General features: G+C 38.8%; 4 protein-coding genes across 10 annotated transcripts in view; 2 read left to right on the forward strand and 2 right to left on the reverse strand.

Annotated features, from left to right (window-relative positions):
* Positions 1-1,471: 1,471 nt before the first annotated feature.
* Positions 1,472-12,734, forward strand: LOC115448210 (tubby-related protein 4; the record flags this gene model as incomplete). Its single annotated transcript, XM_037440628.1, is given in 13 exon segments — positions 1,472-1,654; positions 4,262-4,435; positions 4,879-5,140; positions 6,003-6,103; positions 6,204-6,428; positions 6,664-6,880; positions 7,049-7,276; positions 7,504-7,625; positions 7,700-9,437; positions 9,824-10,037; positions 10,142-10,295; positions 10,626-10,817; positions 11,082-12,734. Coding segments are annotated over 13 exon segments (3,927 nt in total), but the record flags the coding sequence as incomplete, so codon positions are not given.
* A 1,261-nt stretch (positions 12,735-13,995) lies between these two features.
* Positions 13,996-16,019, reverse strand: LOC115448199 (RWD domain-containing protein 1). The gene is made up of 5 exons (XM_030175553.2): positions 15,841-16,019; positions 15,324-15,526; positions 15,036-15,179; positions 14,503-14,689; positions 13,996-14,213 (listed from the first exon to the last, which is right to left on the reverse strand). The coding sequence occupies exons 1-5, from the start codon at positions 15,908-15,910 to the stop codon at positions 14,101-14,103; spliced, it is 717 nt and encodes a 238-aa protein (XP_030031413.1). The 5' UTR covers positions 15,911-16,019; the 3' UTR covers positions 13,996-14,100.
* Positions 16,020-16,245: 226 nt separating this feature from the next.
* LOC115448200 (BRISC and BRCA1-A complex member 1) lies at positions 16,246-17,700 on the forward strand. The gene is given in 3 exon segments (XM_030175554.2): positions 16,246-16,435; positions 16,836-16,959; positions 16,961-17,700. Coding segments are annotated over 3 exon segments (849 nt in total). The 5' UTR covers positions 16,246-16,373; the 3' UTR covers positions 17,624-17,700.
* Positions 17,686-21,251, reverse strand: part of LOC115448202 (PH and SEC7 domain-containing protein) — a 29,036-nt gene continuing 25,470 nt past the window's right edge. For all 7 annotated transcript variants that reach the window (XM_037440622.1, XM_037440621.1, XM_037440624.1 and 4 more), the window contains 4 exons: positions 21,132-21,233; positions 20,908-21,052; positions 20,618-20,740; positions 17,686-20,354 (listed from right to left, as the gene is read on the reverse strand). In XM_037440622.1, the coding sequence (XP_037296519.1) occupies positions 20,223-20,354; positions 20,618-20,740; positions 20,908-21,052; positions 21,132-21,233 (502 nt within the window). In that variant the 3' untranslated portion in view covers positions 17,686-20,222. The remainder of the gene's footprint in view (positions 20,355-20,617; positions 20,741-20,907; positions 21,053-21,131; positions 21,234-21,251) is intronic.

The raw sequence follows: 21,251 nt of genomic DNA on the forward strand, positions 1-21,251 counted from the left end.
GTGTAACTTACATCCCGACTCCCGTATGGAATGTAATAACACTCGTCAGTCTGGGATGTCGTTTCATATCGTCAAATACCGTCTAACATGAATTGTTTCCAAGCAGATGTCGCGTTTACTTCATTTATTAATGTAACATTTGCTAAATATATAAGAACCGTTGTTTCCAAATGAGAAATAAGTTTAGTTAGACTTATTTATCCGAAGTCGTAAAATAACACTTTAACAATAATTTACTATTACAATAGATATAACACAGAAAAGTGTAAATTTTGAATAAAATAAATATCCATTAAGAAATTTATTGTGGGAGCAACATCAATTTTTCAGACATAAAAGCAGTCTTATTCACACAATATTTGCACTGCACTACAATGGTAAAAAAAAAATCAGAAAAGTAAAATCGGGATTTTAGGCGAAAATCTTCGTTATTCATGGATGATTTTTGGAATAATGATAGTGGAGTTCAAGACGACTATGTGGTATCATTTATTAACACAGTGTCAAAATGGTCCTGTGTGTTTACACATTTGGAATACGGCTGAGCAATATGTCTTACAGTCCTTGACTCAATGTTTACATAAGGGACCTCCGTTTCATATTTCACTCGAATCTGAAAGCTTAGCATGTCTACAAGAGATAATAAATTCAAGATTATTAGGTAGCTAACTAAAAATAGTATTAGCTTTCGGAGCAAGTTGTCATAAGTTATAGCGTTACTTCTTATTTATGTAGTCTGTTGTTGGTTGAGAGGACATAATTCTGTAAAAGGAAAAATAAACATTTATATAAAATACCTAAGCGTAGGTCACTTCTTTCGCCTAAAGCAATGTACGTAATATCGAGTTACTTTGACACGCGGCGCTCAGGGTTTCACCGCACGAGCTTATTAAATTAAACAATTTCGAGTCTGTCGCATGTATGTTATAAATAGGTATTTTAAATTACTTAGATTTTCACTTTTCAGGTGTATTAACAAAGCTTTTTGAGTTTCATAATCAAAGAAACACAATGATTCGTTTGCTTTTGTCATTAATTAGGTTTATTCTTACTAAAGAAAAAAAAATGTCCGTTTTGTGTAATTACTAAATTACACAAAACGGTAAATTTTTTGTTATAATCTAAATACAATTTTTTATCTTTCTGTCCCGCGCTATCCTTGTAAAATACCTGGGTCCGCCGTTCTACTTCATTTCGCCAGATCCTGTACACTTACATTAGTAAGAATATGATAACTTTTGTGTTAATTATGTACGTTTAATTATCAAAAACACAAACATGTTACGCTTAAGACGGCATGAGCGATCATTGACGGAAAACTCTACAATTTCTGTTGCATCTATACGCAACTACGTTAAAATGCATATTAAATATCAACATCTTTATCCTTTAATTTCGTCCAATAACTGTAGTTAAGAAACAGAAACTAATTTCGAATATGAAAATGTTATCAATAAACTCTATTGGACAGGTTATCCTGGTAAAATGGAACGAGCCATACCAGAAATTGGCGTCGTGTGACAGCTCCGGCGTGATCTTCGTGTGGATCAAGTACGAAGGCCGGTGGAGCATTGAGCTGATCAATGACAGGAGTACTCCAGTTACACATTTCTCCTGGTCGCATGACGGCCGCATGGCGCTTATTTGCTATCAGGTCAGTGTTATTTGGTAAAAAGTATGCCAGAATACTAGTTTTTGTTATTCTACAGAAGCTTGGTGAATTTAATGCTGTCCAAAATTTACGTGAAAAATCAAAACTATGCATCAATTTATATTCTGTTGCAATCGTTCCTATACTTTTTAAAATAAATATCCTGTCTCATTATTCTGATTTTCATGTAACAGAATAATGAGACGAAAACTTTACTCTCTTAATAGCACGCGCTTACTGGCCATAAATAGGACAATACTACTACTAAGTAGGTACAGCATGTTTTGCCCTCGTTATTTTGCCATTACATTAATTAGGTTTCATGTAATGCTCACAATTCCACCGCCTAGAATAATAATCTTCGGAACATAATACCTACTGCTGGCATGTTACGTGGTATTAACAATAAGTACCATATGGTTAGTAGTATCTTAAATGGTAGTATAGGTATCCCGACGGACACCCGTATACGAATACGGCGCATACGAATAATGATTACCTAGTCATTCAAGGTAACGTTCAATATTGGAGGTGGGTAGTTATGTGATATGGTAATAACGTAACGCTTTATTGATACAATTGTAGTCAGAGGTTTCCGAAATTAGCTATTTTTGAGTTTACTTGTATTCTGACTGGTAATAATTAATAACTGTGTGTTTCTTGGTTATTTAATAATTTTATCTGATAGGATACTCATATTAACTTTCCTTGATAATGGTTTTCAGGCAGAGGACTGGCTACACATTAGTTTCGAGATTTTTAAAATAGTAGAAACTAATGTGTTTTATTAGATCAGTATACTTGTCTCGCGTTAATCTCCAATAGCTTATCAAATATAGATAGTTTTCAGAATCAAGAAAGCCGCTGTTAATATGATACGCAATAACCATTACTACCCAATGCATAAATACAATCTCATGTGTAAAGTAGTTAACAGAATATCGGTTTTTGTACACAAAGGAATTACATAAATAAGATTTCAAGATCCTCCGTAAGCGGATTAAACGCGCCTAATTTTGAATAAGATTACAATTTGGCAGGCGTCCCAAATGTCTAATTTAGGAAACTTTAAAGTTCTAGTAACCACATTAAGCTCCAGTAACTTCACAAACGTTTCTCGCTTTCTAGATTACATCTGTCTATTCACACAAATGCCATTATGAAACACGCCGACTCGGACGAACTGTTAAATAATTAAAACTCAGTTACGGAAAGGATCGTGATATCTTTCTATTAACGGTATTCACGGCGGGCTTCACTCTGGGGATTAATGCTTTGTCGACGTCGCGTCTGCGGTATCAATTCGATTACGTTATGTATTCACACATATCATCTCGTTTCGTTTGAGAACTAAAGTCCCGAAAGAGTCAAAATGTCGTTCCAATTTGCTAAAAGGCTTCTAATACCTGCCCTCATGCGCAAAGTTACGTGACACGCGTCGACACTGCCAAACACACATATACCTATAATATCAAGAAAGGTGTGTCGAATTTGAGGAAGTGTGCGTCGTTGTTTACTCTTAGTACCTGATACGTCACATTAGCAAGTACGGGTTTTTATTGACAGTGTTAAGTTGTCATTAATTTTAATGCTTTTATGCATTTTGTGTTAATGGCTTTCATAAACTACGTTTTTGTTTCGTTGCGAGTTAAAATGAGAAAAGTACATTATAACACAATGTTTATATAATTTCACAACATTTTGCCATGTATTATTATTAAATAAAATTTTGTCCTTTTCAAAAAGATTACTGACACAACGGGTGTAAGCTTACTATTCTACTATGCAAAGCTAAATACATACATAAGTAAGTAATAAGTATTCAGGTCATCCAATTTGCAGTTATTACCGATGATTTTCAAATCAAATTGAATTATTAATAATATGCTATAAACAATAAAAATTACATAATTACATAAAAAAAAATATTAATAGGTCTATTATTATCCTTTTATTATGTTTTTAACTTATTGCCATATGCCTAATGCGATTTAACACTTTCACAGAATGAATTTATACAAACTTTTCAATGCTCACTTACGCAGTAGGTACCTAGGAACATAATATGTAAAATGCTTCTTTATGGTTACATGTTGGAAATGCCATGGCTATAGATTTTGATTTGGATAGTCAATGTAAGAATTATAATATTAAAAGATTAATAAAACAAAAGAAGTTATATTATATTAAAGCATAGATAAAATAATTTAGGCGAATTAGATACAAAATTCCAACGGCAAAATTGGCTAATTAACTATGTACGTGACCAACGTGAAAACAGGCTTTTACTTTTCATGATATTTATTAGAGAACGTAAGTATATTTATTATTCTGTTTCGAGATATTAAGGTATAAACAAATATCAAACTGAGGAGAAAACAAGGTTAATTTATTTTCCAGATAAAAGCATCTAACATTTTTAGAAAATAATTAGAGTTTTTGTACGTTAATTAAATTCGACTATAACATTCAGGGTACAGTTAGGTAGTAAGAACCTAATTGGATGATCCGAACAGAAGCTTGGGTTTAGTGGCATGTTTTAGGAAAGACTATTATGTCACTGATTGACAAGGATAGTAGTATAATGTGGAGTCAACTTTTGTTATGCAGGATGGCTTCGTCCTGGTGGGCTCCGTGGCGGGGCAGCGTTACTGGTCTTCAATGTTGTCCCTCGACGCCCGCATCACTTGCGGCTGCTGGACTCCTGACGATAATCAGGTGTATCTCGGCACGGCGTCAGCACAACTTGTTGTTATGGACGTTCACGGCGCTATGGTATCACAGGTTTGTACGAATAAAGGTTGGAACAATTTTCGATGTAATTTTCAGTCTCGATACAAAACTACGTGTTCGTTAAACAACGGATATATAGGTATTTTAATAACGCACTAAGAAGGGTAGGTAGTGTTCTTCTATGTAAATAACTAATAAACTAATTATTATTTACTACAACAGATATTACTCACACAAGAAGATAGTTATGATTCGAAATTATAGTAATTTAATTGCCAGCCATTGAATCTGATCTCATTCTTATCTGATATCGGGGTATAGGCGGGGAGTGGCGCCCAACGTGTGGCGTTCTATTAACACGCCGCATTTTAACAGTATGTTACGGAATATTATCTTAACGCATTTACGTTGATTAAGATCAAATGTTGTATTATTCATATTTTTATTAAACCTAAATTACTTATATCTGGCGACTTCAATTCCTATTATAATAGGTACAACTGGTCGCTGAGGGTGGAATAACATCAATGGCGTGGTCATGCGAGAAATTCAAAATGGAGGAGGGAGAGGAGGGGAGTGACAATAACGGAGGGCATGTGTTGGCGGTGGCGCTCGGCAATGGCGAGATCGTGCTGCTGCGGGGCCATGATGACGTCAGCCCTGTGCGTGTGCGCACTGGCTTGCGAGGCAACACGCTCGCCATGGAGTGGGCCAACTCTAGGGAACTGCTCGCCGTTGCGGGCACTTTGCTACCTGGTAAATTTTGCTAAAAAAATCTCTGCTTAGTGGCGTAGAAACAGTTATTAAAATGCTATTAATTTCAATAGTTCTTTTCCGTAAATTTGTATACCTATAATATTATTATATATTATAATATTATATATTAAGTATTTAGATATCGTGATATAAAAATTTAAGTACTCAAAATTAGATAATGTGTTATGGTTCTATATTCATTTAATAATAAAGATAAGTTTACTCCGGGATTCGAAAACGTCACTGTCTAGCCTGTAGATAGATAATTAATTAAGTTTTAGGGATAGTGACATGATTAACGAGGCACCACAATGCCGCGGCAGGACGAGTAATAATTGTGATCCTCGCTTCGAGCACAAAGAGCAGTGACGTGGCGGTACTTAAATAGTTTTCACGAAGATGTGAAAAATGAACGCTCAAACGATTTGTAGGGATAAACGATTCGAGACGCTTTTCTTTTCAATCTACAACTCAATTTACGAGCTATGTTATAAATTCGCCAATAGACATGAATTTTATGAGTTACGCTAAATGTGTTCGCAATTATATTATATGAGCACTTTACATTCGTCTCGGGTCGTAAACGGGACGAATCTTGTTAAAGTAATGTTTGAGACAGTTCGCCTGATTAATTGTAATGGTTGGGGATAAATGGGATATCTAATTGTATTTTATTGACTTGTTTGAAGTATTTTTTACGTTCGAGAACTTATATTAGCTCTTAAAATAAAATTTTACATGGGCTGATGCTTATATTATTCGATTTAGATATCGAATTTTGTACAAGACTCTTTGCTTTGAAGTAGGCTGCTGAGAATCTACGAGGTAAGCTGAATCTGATATCTTTATTTGTCTGCCGCAGAACCAAACGAGCCACTCGACGCACCACCGTACAAGAATGTGGTTAAATTCTATTCGGATACCGGCGCACTGATTTACACCGTCCCAATACCGTATACTCAGGTAATATAAAATGATGTGGCTCCAATTTTATACATTTTATTGTATGTGTTTGACATATATGTCGTATACGTATGACGTGTGTGTGTGTGTGTGTGTATAGGCGCGCGTGACGGCGCTGACGTGGGGTCACGCGGCGCGGCGTCTGTTCGTGGTGGTGGGGGGCGCGGTGTGCACGGCGCGCGTGTGGCGCGTGGTGGCGCCGCTGCAGCTGCTGGCGCGCGTGCGGGCTGCGCAGGCGCTGCGACACCCGCGCCTCGCCGCGCGCCTGCCGCTGCCGCCGCGTCTGCAGCCCGCGCTCACCAACCTCTTCGCACATACTATACGGGTACACACCTACGAACTTTTATTCAACTTTATGTCTTTTTCATGAAAGCACATAACATCAATATAAGTACGCCTTATTTACTCATTTGGACTTGAAAAATTTCTCAGCGCTACAAGATTATTTTTCATTGCCAAAAGTTCAAGCCTATAGCACCAGATAGATCACTTGGCACCCTCACCAGGGTCAGGCCAAAGAAGTTATACTTATAAATTTTAAATTTTATAATCATAAACAGTGCAACGTGCCCGAAACCAACGAGTTACGTCGTTTCGTGTCGCGGCCTCCGTCGGCGGGCGGACGCCTCCATTGCACCATGCTACGGCACGACGACGAGGAGGCAGGCGCGTACACGCTTTACTTGGAACACCTCGGCGGGCTCGTGCCGCTGCTGAAGGGCCGTCGCACCAGCAAGATCAGACCTGAGTTCGTCATATTCGATCCGCAGGCAGAAGGTACGGTTGAAATTTATCAATCAAATAGAGAAATATTGGTACGACTGAGAGTTGGATAATAAAATAAATTTACAATTATAGCAATGCATTTTTAAATTAGAACGGCAGAAATTAGAGCTAAATTGAGATAATATGATAGGTTAAAGTTGTTTATTTGACCTCCGGCAGAGCAAGCGTGCTCGACGGCGGCGCTGCGCGAGAGCAGCAGCAGCAGCAGCGGCGCGGGCAGCTCGTCCAGCGGCAGCGCCGGCAGCACCGCCAGCGCCGAGCGCCGCGCCGGCCCCGCCCCGCCGCGCTCCCCGCGCTCCCCGCGCGCGCCCCGCACGCCGCACACGCCGCGCCGCAACGCACACAGCTCACCACACACTTCTTCTTCAGACACCGAACGCGAAGAAGGTAACACTATCTAGTGACGATCTGCTGGAAATATTACATTTTAAGATTATTTTGATCACTTTGGACTTATATTTTTAAAACTTTAAAAGTATCAGCTTTAAGCTTGATAAACAATAGAATGCTATATTTTCTCCTCTATCTTTTTTGGGGATACAATTGACAACTAAATATGTTTTGTTTACATTTTTAATAGTAATGCAATCCTCTGTAAAATTTACTTTATACAGGATGTTCTGGCTCTCCGCGGTTACAAAGACGCCGGCGTGCGCGCGAAAGGCGAAAAGTAAGAAGTACCAGCGAAAAGGACGATACGCCAGACGAATTGGCTTATATAGACTCATTACCTGAAGTACGTATATTATAAAAAAAAAAACATTATGTAGAAAAAGATATTGTTTCATACTTCTAATTTGTTTTTTACAGGACGTCCGTTTAGTAGAAGTGACTTCTAATATATGGGGAACTAAGTTTAAAATGCACGGCTTGGCCAAAAATGTTCCCGCCAACCTGGGGCAAGTCACCTATAAGACGTCACTGCTCCACTTGCAACCAAGACAGATGACGCTTATGATAACAGAGCTGCGAGATGACTATCCCGTCGGTCCCGATCCGACTTTTAATCCCAACATATTTTCAGAAGACGAAGAGGAAGTTTTCCATTCCAACGATTCCAATGATTCTCCCTCCCACACTAACAACAACATTAGAAGAAAGATGGTGCTCAGCGACAGAATAAATAATACCAATATTATAAATCAAAATGACAGTTATACCTCCAACAATAATAACACGAGCAATCCTTCGCTCGCTCGTGCAGAATCCTATGACGAGTTTCCATTCATCGATACTAACGACAGCGTGAACAACGTGCCCGAGAGCGTGTACTCCACTCCAGTGAGACACGCCACACAAGCTCCGGAGCGGAGGCTGAACAGCTCAGCCGGCGTGCCCAACCGACATGCCATCTCACCGCTGCGGTGTGAAAGTTCAGTACCAACTTTACAGTCGCCGAAAAATGCAGTCGCACCAACAGATATAATATTCGAAAGGCCGTCACCGCAAACTGTCACTTGCGGTGGTCGTGGAGACTTCTGCGGCGGCGGAAGAACTGATTACGGCGTCAGATCTGATAACACAGCTTTGAAGGGAAACTTAAACAATATTGAACAACAGTCATTCAGCTTGAACCTCGGCCTCGAGCCGAGCCGACAAGTCACCATTAAGAAGTGCGACGGTCACGTCACCGATAATTGCCTTTCAAAATTACGTAAAAACATATGCGGCCGGAGCGACGTTGCGTACGATGTGAACACTAGGATTTTGAAATCATTATGCAATAGGAACTATGAGCACGAGGTGCATCCTGATGCTCTAGGTCGCCGAACCGATGCGCTCCGTAACTTACAGCGTGGCGATGACTTGCGGTACATCGACGAGGAAGCAACCGGCGAGACGTCCGCGCCGGGCCCCGCGCGAGAGCCACGCGTGGCTCGCACCACCACCGTTGTGCCCATAAGCCCCGTGTGTGCCACCGTGCCCGTGTACGACACCATGACACGCAGCTGCAGCGTCGGCTACCTCGACCTCGTGGACCCTTTACACGCACATGTGAGCCTCGCCGCACTGCGTGGGGAGCCGCCCCGTCGCCTCGTGCTCGTCAACACACGACGCCGCGGCCGGGCTCGCCGGCACCCGCGTCATGGCGATGCGCGCCAGGCCGATTCAATCAAGACGCCGAGCTTACGTCGTTGCGGAAAATCAAGAAGTTTAGATTCAAGCGAGATGGCAATGACGCAAGATCGTGGAAGGAGGACGTCCCGGACGGATTCGAGGGCCGAATGTTGTGCACACGCACGCCACCCGAGCACCGGCGGCGAGGATACCAGCGCCACCAGCGCGGAAGAGACTGCGCGGCGGCCGCGACGGGAAGCGTTGGTGTGCACGGTTTGTCGGCTGAGCTCGGGCGCAGGCGCGAGCGCAGGCAGTGAGGGCGGCGAGCCGTACGTGTGCATGTCATGCAGCGCGCGAGCCTCACCCTCGCCTGCGCACGCGCCCGCCGTGCTGGCGCCGCCCGCGCCATTGCCGTGCGCCTCGCCCTCGCCTACACCGGCGCTGCGCGCGTCCGCCACCGATAGCGACTCCGACTACAGCAAGTATTATAGTTAGTACTGAAGTAGATGCTTTCGCTCACCTTTCTCCGGCGCTTCATCTTTAAGATGTTTCAAGATTCCGTTCCGGTCTTCTTGAGTGAGGCCAATCGGCCCACTTAGTCAGCATAGTCTGGCAAAACTCTGCTATCCCGATATTAATTAGGTAAGTCTGTCGCTTTGGGAACTGATGGCAATTATAAACTGTGCTAGCTTTTTGAAATAGGTAGCTTAAACACAGAGCGCAATAAAAGTCACACAAATAGACGCACTCTGCCAAAGCGTAGATCACGTAGGAACTACACATTATCACATCGCAAGAGCGGCACAATGCAGGTAAGGGGTGATCGTCAGTAGAGGTGGTGGGGGCGGTGTAGTAATGTTGGTGCGATGTGTGCAGGCTCGCTGGAGCAGCTGGCGCTGCGGCTGGTGGCGTCGCGCGCGGTGCGTGCGGTGCGGGGCGTGCGCGGGGCGGGCGGGGGCGGGGGCGGCGCGGCGCGGGAGACGAGCTCGGCGCCCGCCTCGCCGCGCGCCGCGCGCTCGCACCACGCGCCGCCCGCCGCCGCGCCCGCCACGCCGCGACACAACAGATACTCCTCCACCTCGCCCATACGGTAACACCACACTCCGAACGACGCGCACCTCACACTCACAGTGCATTGCGAAAACACAACTATATACCTACCTATAATAGGTATACTTTGAATTATACTTACAGGCAACTCCTGAACTCACCGCTGTTGAATCGGCGCAGAAACAAGAAGCCGTCGGAAAGCTCCGACGACGAGTACTCGAACGGCGGATACAGCGAGGTTAACAGCAGGAACTACAGGGACTTGGAGAGCTTCCAGAAAGCTCAGCTCAGAAACAAGGTGCCACAATTTCAATATTTTTATAGGACCTAATTATTAAACATTTTAAACAGGCATGTGGTCTGCAGGCATCACACGATCAATCGTTGATTTTTCTCACTTTAAAGAAGAAAAACTGAAAATGGTTAAAAATTGGCTAGGTTTCTAGCCACTTACCTGGCCATAACCATTGATTACTTCTCAGTGAGATAACTGACAAAAGTAACACCATTCGTGCCATTATTCAAGACTAAAGTGCGATTACTGGTTATAATAAATTCCCAAAAAAGCCTTTTTTGATATGGGACAGATTTCAAATAAGTAGTTTAATAAAGTTAAAATCGTTGCCAGTTAAAGCGCGCGGGCGGCGTCCCGACGTCGTCCAACAACAACGAGCCGCGCAACAGCGCCCGCCGACAACTCGTGATGCACAACAAGGCGCCCATGTGGAACGAGAACAGCCAGGTCTACCAGCTCGACTTCGGCGGCCGCGTCACCCAGGAGTCCGCCAAGAACTTCCAGATCGAATACCACGGGAAACAGGTACTCACACAATTATAGGTAATTATTCCTTAATGAGTTAATTAAATAAATATTGTATACTTTTTCAACGGACTCGACGCTTACATTACATATCTACATTATTTAAACATCGATATAATATAAATAGGTCACAAGATGTTGGTTATAGGCCGCTTTGACAGGTTAGTCTGAAAATCTTTAAGGGGCCGGAGTCCATGTTCAGTAGATGACTTCGTGTGGCCGACGATGTTGATGATAATGATGACGACTAATGATCTTGTGCAGGTGATGCAGTTCGGACGTATCGACGGCAACGCCTACACCCTGGACTTCCAGTACCCGTTCTCGGCGCTGCAAGCGTTCGCGGTGGCGCTCGCCAACGTCACGCAGCGGCTCAAGTGAGCGCGCGAGCCTGTCCTCGCCGCCGACCGCAGCCTGCGCTTCCTGTAGCCCCTGCCCCTGCTGGTGCCCCTGCCAGTGCCCCTGCCAGTGCCAGTGCCCAGGATATTACTCCTTCGTATCGTCGGTTATATGCCTAGAAATGTAATGCACAGACCACACCGACGTCAAGTCATGCACTATACTTGTATAATTTATTCCATTATTTGCCTATTTGTCTTTTGTTAACGCGTCCGATTGTATCATCTATCGTGATACGAAATGAACAAATGTTGCAATACAGATTTTTTTCTGTGAATGTTGGAATGCTTGAATCGGGCACTGTTTGTAGGTCGATAGACATTTATTTGCTTGTTGCGTTCACAAAGACTTGTCAATCCGTGCCACGTGGTATCCTTTGGACACAGGTCCGTTTTTAGACAACGTACTTAGTTGATATGTAAGAGGTTACAGCAATACACTGTTAGATAACGCATTATGAAAATGAATACGCCCATCAATAAATATTTTTACACAGGCTTGTAAGTAGGTAGGTAGCTTTGTAAAGTATATAATTCCGTTGTCTCAAGGCCGAATACACAATAAATCGATGCCATTGGGACCACGGTAACCGGTGAAATCGTGTCTTACTTATTGATCACTATAACGAAAGTAAAACAATATTTTAGGTACAAATGTTAAGTATTATTACAATAAGCAGTAATGTGTGTATGGAATTAATATGGCTGTAATTGTATTGATCTATAGCATAGGTGACTACCACTCGCCAATCATTTATAAATCAAGTGGCCTTTGTTTGGTTTTATTGTTCTAAAGGAATAGGACGTCATGTAGGGCTATCGTGGATTTTAGTTATTTCACTGCGTTCTAGATATCTATTATATTACATGTGTTTTGTTATTTCTCTTGCATTTACCACATCGTGTTATTAAATTGGTTGGTTAATATGATTTAGTATGCATGACTGTTGTGTGTTCCCTATTTCCTTTACTGAGAATATAATATTTATTATGTTGTGTAGGTGTTGTCAACGAGAACATACTGACATCGTATGAGCCTCTCGATAATGTTGTATATCCCAATCTCAACACCTAAGATTATTATTGAACAAAACATTTCTATTTACTATATAAATAAATTGTAAACGTGTGCTCATTTCGACACACAATTAGGAATTTAAATCGTGAAATATAATTGTTGTATTGTGTGTTACTCTTTAAAAATGAAATTGTTGTCATATTGATGTTTTACATTGCGATTTGAAAAATATAAAAAGACGAATGTATAATACCTCATACCGGGATAGATTGTCGTCGCAAATTAGTATTGTTTTGTTTATTTTAACATACATATCTATGGTTAATTATTATCGTTAAGTTATTAGTGAAATGATATTGAGCTTATGTTTTTAATAATTTATTTGAAGACTGCACATTGTAAATATATTTTGTGATAATCATTTTACGTTTATAGTATTGTCTATTTTAGTAATCATAAGCTATAGACATTAAACGAGCCAAATTATTTTGTTTGCTCAAACTTAACTGTTTTAATTTTAGTTATGAGCCCTGGGTTTTGCTTTATAATCTTAGATACAATTATACTATGTTTTATATTATGTTAGGCGATTTTATTATTTTACGATTTTACCTATTGTTAGAGTACTGATTTTAGTTTCAAGTTACAATAAGATTTTTAGGAGTTATTCAATTTCCTCATTCTTCATGAAGAGTATTATGTAAATCGACATATTCACTATAGATCGCTAAACACCACGCGTCTTCGATCAACCTGCCACCCGTCGTTGTATCTAGTTTATTTCGCCAGGCCAGAAGTGGAAATGTTAATTATGCCTATAAGTACTTACTTGGCAAATTATAATTACTTTTTTACTCTAAAAGTTTGGGTATATTGCCAGATCGGATCACCTAGGTGGTGATCCGATCTGGCAATTATAATACGATAAAGGTAAGTAGGTAGATATTTATTAACATTTATGGTCTAGGACTGGTGAATACACTTTACATCTAGTGAATTTGTACACGTTTAATGCGTACGATGGCAGCAGCAGCAAAATTCATAAAGTTATGAGCAGCGTTTTAAATAAATAAAAAAGACTACAATCTTGTAGATTATTTTGTGTAGGCAAACCACGGTTCGTGAATTATAACTTAGTTATAAATAAATTAAACATAACGCTTTATCTGCACTAGGTTTCTTTTCCATTACATGGTAAGTCATTTTTTTACGTACGCCCTAAACTGCCATTCGACTATTTTTACCATCTCCATCCAATGGTTGTCTGGTAGAGATCGCCTCGAGCGATAAGACCGCCATTTGTACCATTGATGTTTTAATCATTTCCACTGTCTGTATAAAAAGTTTCTTGTTTTTTATATTTACGGTATACAATAAAGTTTTAATTAAATTAATAAAATTAGGTCTGTAATAGTGGCACTAATGGGTAGGGTTGTGATCCTTGCTCCCATGCCCTTAGTGTCTTTGTTTATGATTTTGCTATATCTGTTCGGCTTTGTAGTTTTATTTACAGACTGAATTTGGGGTGCAAGTTATTGTCAAGTAAATATCAACTAGTTTAATTTAGTTATATTTTTTTCACATTTCTCGCTCTTTTAAAAGTTGCCTACAAACTGCAAAAAATTAATTATACAAAACAATATATTGGTATCTAAAATGCTGCTTTTAAACATTTAAAATAACCCTACTCGTAAACATAGCTTCCATTGCTTTTTACACATTTTTCATGTACATATAGTGAAATATTGTAAATAAACTATTCTTCAATTAATAATGGGCTTTTATTGAACAATAACTTAATATAGCTAGGATTTGCATAAATGGATCAAGCATCCCTTGTGAATCCCTGTGGTGGGAATGTGGTCTTCTAATCACTGTCACTGCCGCTCTGCCCTGGAACATAGTCTTCATCATCCTCATCAGTAAGATCCAGGTCATCTAAGTCTTGGAATAGAGACTCATCCACCTTGACAGCATCTCCTGTTGACAAATTACACAATTTACACAGTTATGTATTTTACAATTCACAGCTTTAATGTCCAAAAGTGATAAAAAAAAAATTAAGACACCTTATTTGATTCATTGTCATTTACAATAGTTGCATAAAGAATGGATGTTCGAGTAACTGTGAAATCTACTATTTAATGGAGGTAAATATTTTATTTTTTAGATCATTGAATAATAACTCTATAACTTTTACTATTCAAAATAATATTTGAAGTATTCAGCAATTTAATTTATATAAACTGTGGAACTAGACAATATCTACCATCTTCAAGGAATTTGAGATCAGACTCATTGAGTGTTGTGTCACGGAGGAACAGTTCTTTTCCTGTCAGTTTGTTTTTGTCTTTAGCTTCCCTCTCTCTTTTGGCCGGAATGCCCATGTCAATTTCAAACTGCTTTCTCCATGCCAAGAATGATTCTACCGTCACTCTTGTACCTTCAAACCTTTTCTGGAAATTATAAAATATTCAATTTATAAACCCAAATTAGAATCATATTCATCATACCAGAAATTACTAACAGTTGATTACAAAATCAGCATATTTTTTTAATCAGTTAATATTTGCCAATCGCACACTATATTATTTTGTTAAAAATCCAAATTATTTATAGTATTTACCATGTATTGTATTATATGACATATTGTTGGGAATAGTAATTATACTATAATAATATATTATGTGATTTTTTTGCAGGAGTTAATATGGAATTATGCAGTGTTTATCAGTGCTTGTTCCACTGTATTATAATATTATCCCTGACTATATTTCTAAAGTAACATATTGTAATTCATACCAATTCTGCTTCCTCATCAGCCTTCTGTTTAGCGAGTATTTGTTCCTCTCTGTCCTTCTTTACTTTGTCCCATTTCTCATTGAGCCACTCTTGTCCAGCCGACACCAATGTGAACACCATGACCATGCCAAGATTCTCTTTGCCCTGCAAATTACTAAATCAGGTATCATATTTAATGATTAATTGTTCCTAAAACTAAAACAATTTTGTCTATAGTTCAACTAAAAAGTAACTAAGTATCTGTAATACAATGAATGCATATGGTTTTAATTTGTAAATGCAACAAACCTGTTCAATTAAATGTGTGAGTAGTTCCTCTTTGTCCACAATGTTGTCGAAATTCTCCTCATTTTCTATTTCTATTTGGACCATATCATCTGGATATTTTGGCGTGTAAGTGAATACTAACTGACAAGCCAGTCCATCGCCATCGTCGAAACCCTCCGATTTTATTGGTATACTGAATTTGTGAACTGGTTCAGTTTCTAAAACTATAAATTAGCATATGTGTTTTAACGAATATGTTTTAAGTTTAAATTTTGTCACTGCGATCGCAGTAAGCTGGTGTTTCGGCCAAATGAAAACTCTATGAGTGAAATTGTCGCAATGCGTTGTAAGTTTAGTTTATTAGTTTAGCCTGAAATATACAATACAGTGTGTCCATCTTACTCAAAACCGCCTGGCTACGTTGGCTAATTTATATTTTTTATATTATTTATAAAATCACTAAGCGTTTATAGGTAACGTTGTTTTAACAATAAAAACACTACGAGGCTATATTCCTTAAATTTATGTATGTACTTACTTTGCATATCTCCATAATAAATGGAATCTAAAGCTTCTACTTCGCTAACCTGTTCGTAATGATAATCCATTATTACTTATGATAAATGTTTAAAAAGTTAGTATAAATTCTTCACACGTTTTTAGGGGTTCTCCATTCGTGACAAATGACATTTGATTTTTGACAAGTGACAACAACTGTTTTATTTGTTTTATTTTCGAAAAGGCAAAAGTCACAATAATGGAACTCGTTTCCGAATAAAATGTTCTTTCTATACAAATCATGGTGTGTACCAGAGGTGTGTACACCGGACATTGCTGTATCTTGATATGGGATATCTGTTTGAATTTTTTTTTTTTTTTTTTTATAAAAACATCGTCTATAAGTTGCGATACCTATCAAAAATACATACAATAGTATTCATATTTAGTCGCAATTCTCATCCCTAATTGACTTTGACATTTACCTATAAAAAAAATAAAATCACAAAAATATTTTGGTGTTGTTAGCAGCGGATGTAAATTAATATTACGGTTTATAATCATAAAGTTAAAATGGATTCACCAGATATACTCCACGAAAATACCCGTCTTTCTCCAGAAGTTCATGAAATAGGGTAAGTTTCAAAACCCACCCCATATTATAATTTCATATCACTAATTTTTTAGCGGATCAATTAGAGCAGCTATACTCAACCCGCAAACCGCTGAGTTTTTGCAAGTAGCCTATTTAATTTCAAAAATCTCACTAAAACGAAAGACACTTCGAATACTTTTCAATTACCTGATAACATTTATTTGTAGGATAAAGTATAACAGAAAAGAATTAAAAATAAGTTATATGTACTGTTATAAAATGGGCAATTTGTTTCACTTTTATATTTAGTCAGGTTATAATTCACTTGTTAGCTATTGTGGAAGATTTACTCTGAAGGAAACAATGAGTACATTGTGGCCTGAAATATTTTTTATGGCTTGTATAAAAATAAGTTTGATTTTATTATTTTTTACTTACAGGAATGTACAGACCTTGGAAAAATCATCAGATGAAGAATTAATGCAATTACAAGAGCAAGTAATAGCTAATTTTCAAAAACCTAATGTGCCCAATGTGAATGTCCCTGAGAAAATAATTATTTGCTTTGGATGTGTGTTACATCAACCACAATTCTTTGTATCGTTTGGGCGATGGAACAACATTTACTCCTATGAATATGATGAAAAGGGTTCTCGATTTTTTCCTTCACTCAAAACATGCAATTAATAAAAAAACAGAATTTGCTCTACTAATATTGAAAGAATCAGAGCCTTGTTGGGCACAGAATTTTACAAACAACCTTAAAGATATTATCAATGCTATTGACTATACAAATGTGGAGGAATGTACATCTGAAAGCATAGACTTTTCTAAACTATTCAACATGATCAGACATAAGGTTGACATACCAGAGTACAAGCAAGGAGAGTGTATACTGCCCCCTCCTTATGTAATAAGGATGATAGTTTTGTATGGCAGACCAAACTGTGTACCACTGATACCCCAGGAAAATCCAAACTTTGTGTTTCTGAAGAAACAATTGTACTTCTACATAGACATTCTGCTGGCACATGAAGAAGATTGTGCTATGAATAAGTGTGAAGATATTTATGATGCATTACAAGACCTAGACAATGGGTATTCTTATGTCTTTGAGGTATCTAGAAATGCAACCAAGATTCACGATTCCATTGCTAAGTTACTGGCACACCCCTTGCAGAGGCCATTGCAGAAAAACACGGATTACTCATTTGGTTCACGATACTAAGTTAATTCATTTTATATACATTTATATAATATAATATTCTTACAAATAAATAAAACATAATATGGCTTGTTTTGAAATATTTATTTCAGCTCTTTAAAGGTTATGATTGGTATAAAAGAAAAGTACTAAGGCTATTATTACATGATAGTTTCAATTACTTAGACATTTATAATGTACTTTATCTGATGATTGATGAAAATTTAGCAAGGATCTCTACAGTCCTGACACCATATTTACAATTAAGATTTAGGCATGACTCGAATCTCTGAGGATGCCGCGACTTGATGCATAGGATTTTGCACCAACAGATCAAAAAGTCTTATGTTGAAGTGTCTAACATATGGGAAAACCATCCATCCAATCTATCACTAATCTCAGTTAAACACAATTTACCTTCAAACATTCTATAGCTGTAATTTTCAAATCTGAAAGTTAAGTCACAGGTGATCTGTAGGGAGCCCTGCATGCCTATTTTTGCTTATGAATGTAAGCACAAAATGTCTATGAAAGTGGTAGATCCTACCTTACAATATGATGCTGAATTCCAACATGATTTGTTGTTCGACTCCAGCAAACAGTTCCAATAATTACCTACTGGATCCAAATGTTATAACTACACTTCCAGCACAGCCACCTTTAATTCCATACTTACTGATAGAGATTTATTTTTATAATACTTTGTTTCCACTAATTACAATTTAGATGTAACAATATAAAGTGTGTATTGTATGAAAATGTGCTATTAATTTCCAATATTTATTCACAGGGACTATCCCTTCATTGCTCATTTGTACAAATAATTGTACAGTTTGAGCAAAGTAAATATTATTGTTATTTAAACATTCATAGATTTGAATACAAGTTCATCTTGTTATATTTAATTGGGGCACAGTCCAATCAATAGAATGTAATCTTCACAAAAGCAAAATAATGCAGATATCATTTCAAGCGCCGAGCAAACATTTTTATTATAAAAAAAAAAACATGTCTCACCAAGCTATACATTAAATAATATAAAAATAAATGTTACATGTAAATAATTCATAAAAAAATATCAGTTTATTTACAAGAATAAGTGTACATCTAGGAAAGATATACATAAATATCTTGGATTTTAAACCTTATACTGAACTAAATAATGCAATGTGTAGGCAGCCATTAAAATGATTTCATTGATTTTACAAATGAAAAATGTAAATATGCTTTGGATTTATAGTTTTATATTACAAGACACTGATGTAATCTTGTACCTATTATATTATTATCAACACATTCTTAAATTGTTCCCTATCTCACATTCATATCTCTGTACAGTATGTCATAGAAATCTTAATTTACCTTCAGAAGTAATATATTTGCCGGAAATATATTGGAATGAACTTTATTTTAATACTAGTTCTCATTCATTGGTTACAACAATTGACCTTGATTGATTCATTCCAAAGTAGGTGTCTTACATATACATTCATTACACACGCAAACATTATTGCTTTTCTAGCTGTCATTGATTGTAAGGATTGACTTAGAATGCCTAATTAGAACTTGTAAATAAATACTAGAGAAAGCTAACAAACATGAACACAATATTCAAATACAAATTCCGTTCGACGCGTCTTCATACAGTAAACCATAATCTTTCAACCTAAAGGCGCTATACATTACAACTGAGATCCTAGTGGTGTATTCATACACTATCGATGCCTAAGACTTTGACACTGGTTAATTTACGAATGAAATAAATAACATCACATATCAGTCTCAACACTTTAAAATCTATTTACAACAATGTAATAAATTCAGCTGTTGTCAAATAATATACCGATTTAAATATAAAGTAAAAAAGAGTAAAGTAATGAGTCAACAGCTAAATCTCGCCACGTCTCGCCCGCCTCTTACAGCCGCGCTACAATGAACAATGGTACCGAGTTACATGGAATGATATATGATTTTTCTTATGATATCTTACCAAGCCAATATGTTGTGATCATAATAAGACAATAATTAAAGCGTATAACCGACGGCCCTGTGGCCGACGCCAAACATTAGGTACAGTAACGTAACTATTTCACAGCAACATGTGACACGTTATAAAACAACAGGGCGCATCCCCACCAGCCTTATGACGACGTTATGATAACCATAACGGCAAATCAGTGAAGAAAACAATTTCCTTACCGTTATCAGTAACGCAGAACGCTAATAATAAATATCAAATTTAAATACCAAAAAACACGAGCCGACGGTACGCGAGCCTCGAGTTACTATTTCCGAGTATTATTGGCGTATATAATATTCACATTCATATCACTCGCACTTTACGCCATATTCGCGGTCGACTCACACGCACCGCACGCGCGGTCACACTGCAAGAGCGCGACGGCGACGCGGTCGAACGCTAAACGGTATATCGCAAGGAAGACAAGACTAGATGTATCGATATACTCAAAAATCCAATTTAACACTTGGAAAGCGTTCACAATCGCCAAAACCCATCCGCGGGCCGCACAGGCCGCGGGGGTCAGTCGGCGGGCGCCGCGGCCACGCACGGCAGGCGCGGGCAGCGTCACAGCACGCAGGCGGCGAACACCGCCATGGCGCGTCAGGGCGGCGGCGCGGCGTGTGCGCGCTCGGCCCGCTCGCCGCGCTCCGGCAGCGCCGGTGCCGCCTCCTCCGCCCCCGCGCCGCCGCCGCGCGCCCGCATCGCGTGTGCGTACGTGCGGTACCGCTTCATCTGAACACATATTCATCTATTATTTTGCTGCGGAAACATTACTGATTATTCCTTACATAATATAACATTATTTAATGTAAAACTGTAAAAACAAATTAACTATTACGCGTTTTACTACTAAAAAGAAATATTATGTGATGTAGCGAAGAAGCTACACACCATTTCACTCGGTTAGTTGATTTTATTATGTTCAAATAAATGTAACCCGGTATATAGGAAAGGACATAGGGTTAAGTTCGATTAGTGTGTGCGTGTGCGCTGACCTCGTATACGAGGTAGTGTTCCTTATCGCGGGCGTGCGGCGTGTTGTCGCGCGCATGCCGCAGCGCCGCGAGTTCCTCCTCGAGCCGCGCCGCGCGCTCCTCGTGCTCCGCGAGTTGCTCGCGCTGCAAGCAACAATCACCATTATTATATGCTACATAAGTATGAACATTTGTTAGTTATTGTGGGATATTTATTCAGGGACAAGAGTTTAATACGGCTTGGTCGTCAGCAAAAGATAGTAATAGACATAGTGAACAACGGGTATTGAGGTCTGGCTAATGATGCGTACCATAGAGAGCTTAGTGTGCGTGCAAGGCAGTAACGGTCGCTGAAACTTGCGCTGCGACCCAACGGCACCCGCGAGCGGCGCGGCGGAGTACGCTGCACACACGAAGTTAATCGTCTCCACCCACGAACACAATTCCTTTGAATCACTGTAACAAAGCATCCGTGGTATTTAATTTCATGGCATAAACTACCTTTTATTTATTACTCTTTAATCGATGATATTACCTTGTTTGAAACAAATATTCGGCCTGATCGGCAGTTTGCAGCCTGAACACGTGTTGTTTCTTTGTGTAATCTGTTGCTTTTGTCGCAAGGGCATGATGTATTCTGGAATGAACGAAAATT

The sequence above is a fragment of the Manduca sexta genome, chromosome 20 (genome assembly GCF_014839805.1).
Source record: "Manduca sexta isolate Smith_Timp_Sample1 chromosome 20, JHU_Msex_v1.0, whole genome shotgun sequence".
Classification (NCBI taxonomy): Eukaryota; Metazoa; Arthropoda; class Insecta; order Lepidoptera; family Sphingidae; genus Manduca; species Manduca sexta.

Coding starts and splice junctions, on each gene's coding strand:
- LOC115448199 (XM_030175553.2), bottom strand. CDS start 15,910: ATGGATTATCATTACGAACAGGTTAGCGAAGTAGAAGCTTTAGATTCC. Junction 15,180..15,323: donor TCACACATTTAATTGAACAG/GTTTGTTGCATT, acceptor AGTAATTTGCAG/GGCAAAGAGAATCTTGGCAT. Junction 14,214..14,502: donor TCTCAAATTCCTTGAAGATG/GTAGATATTGTC, acceptor ATTTGTCAACAG/GAGATGCTGTCAAGGTGGAT.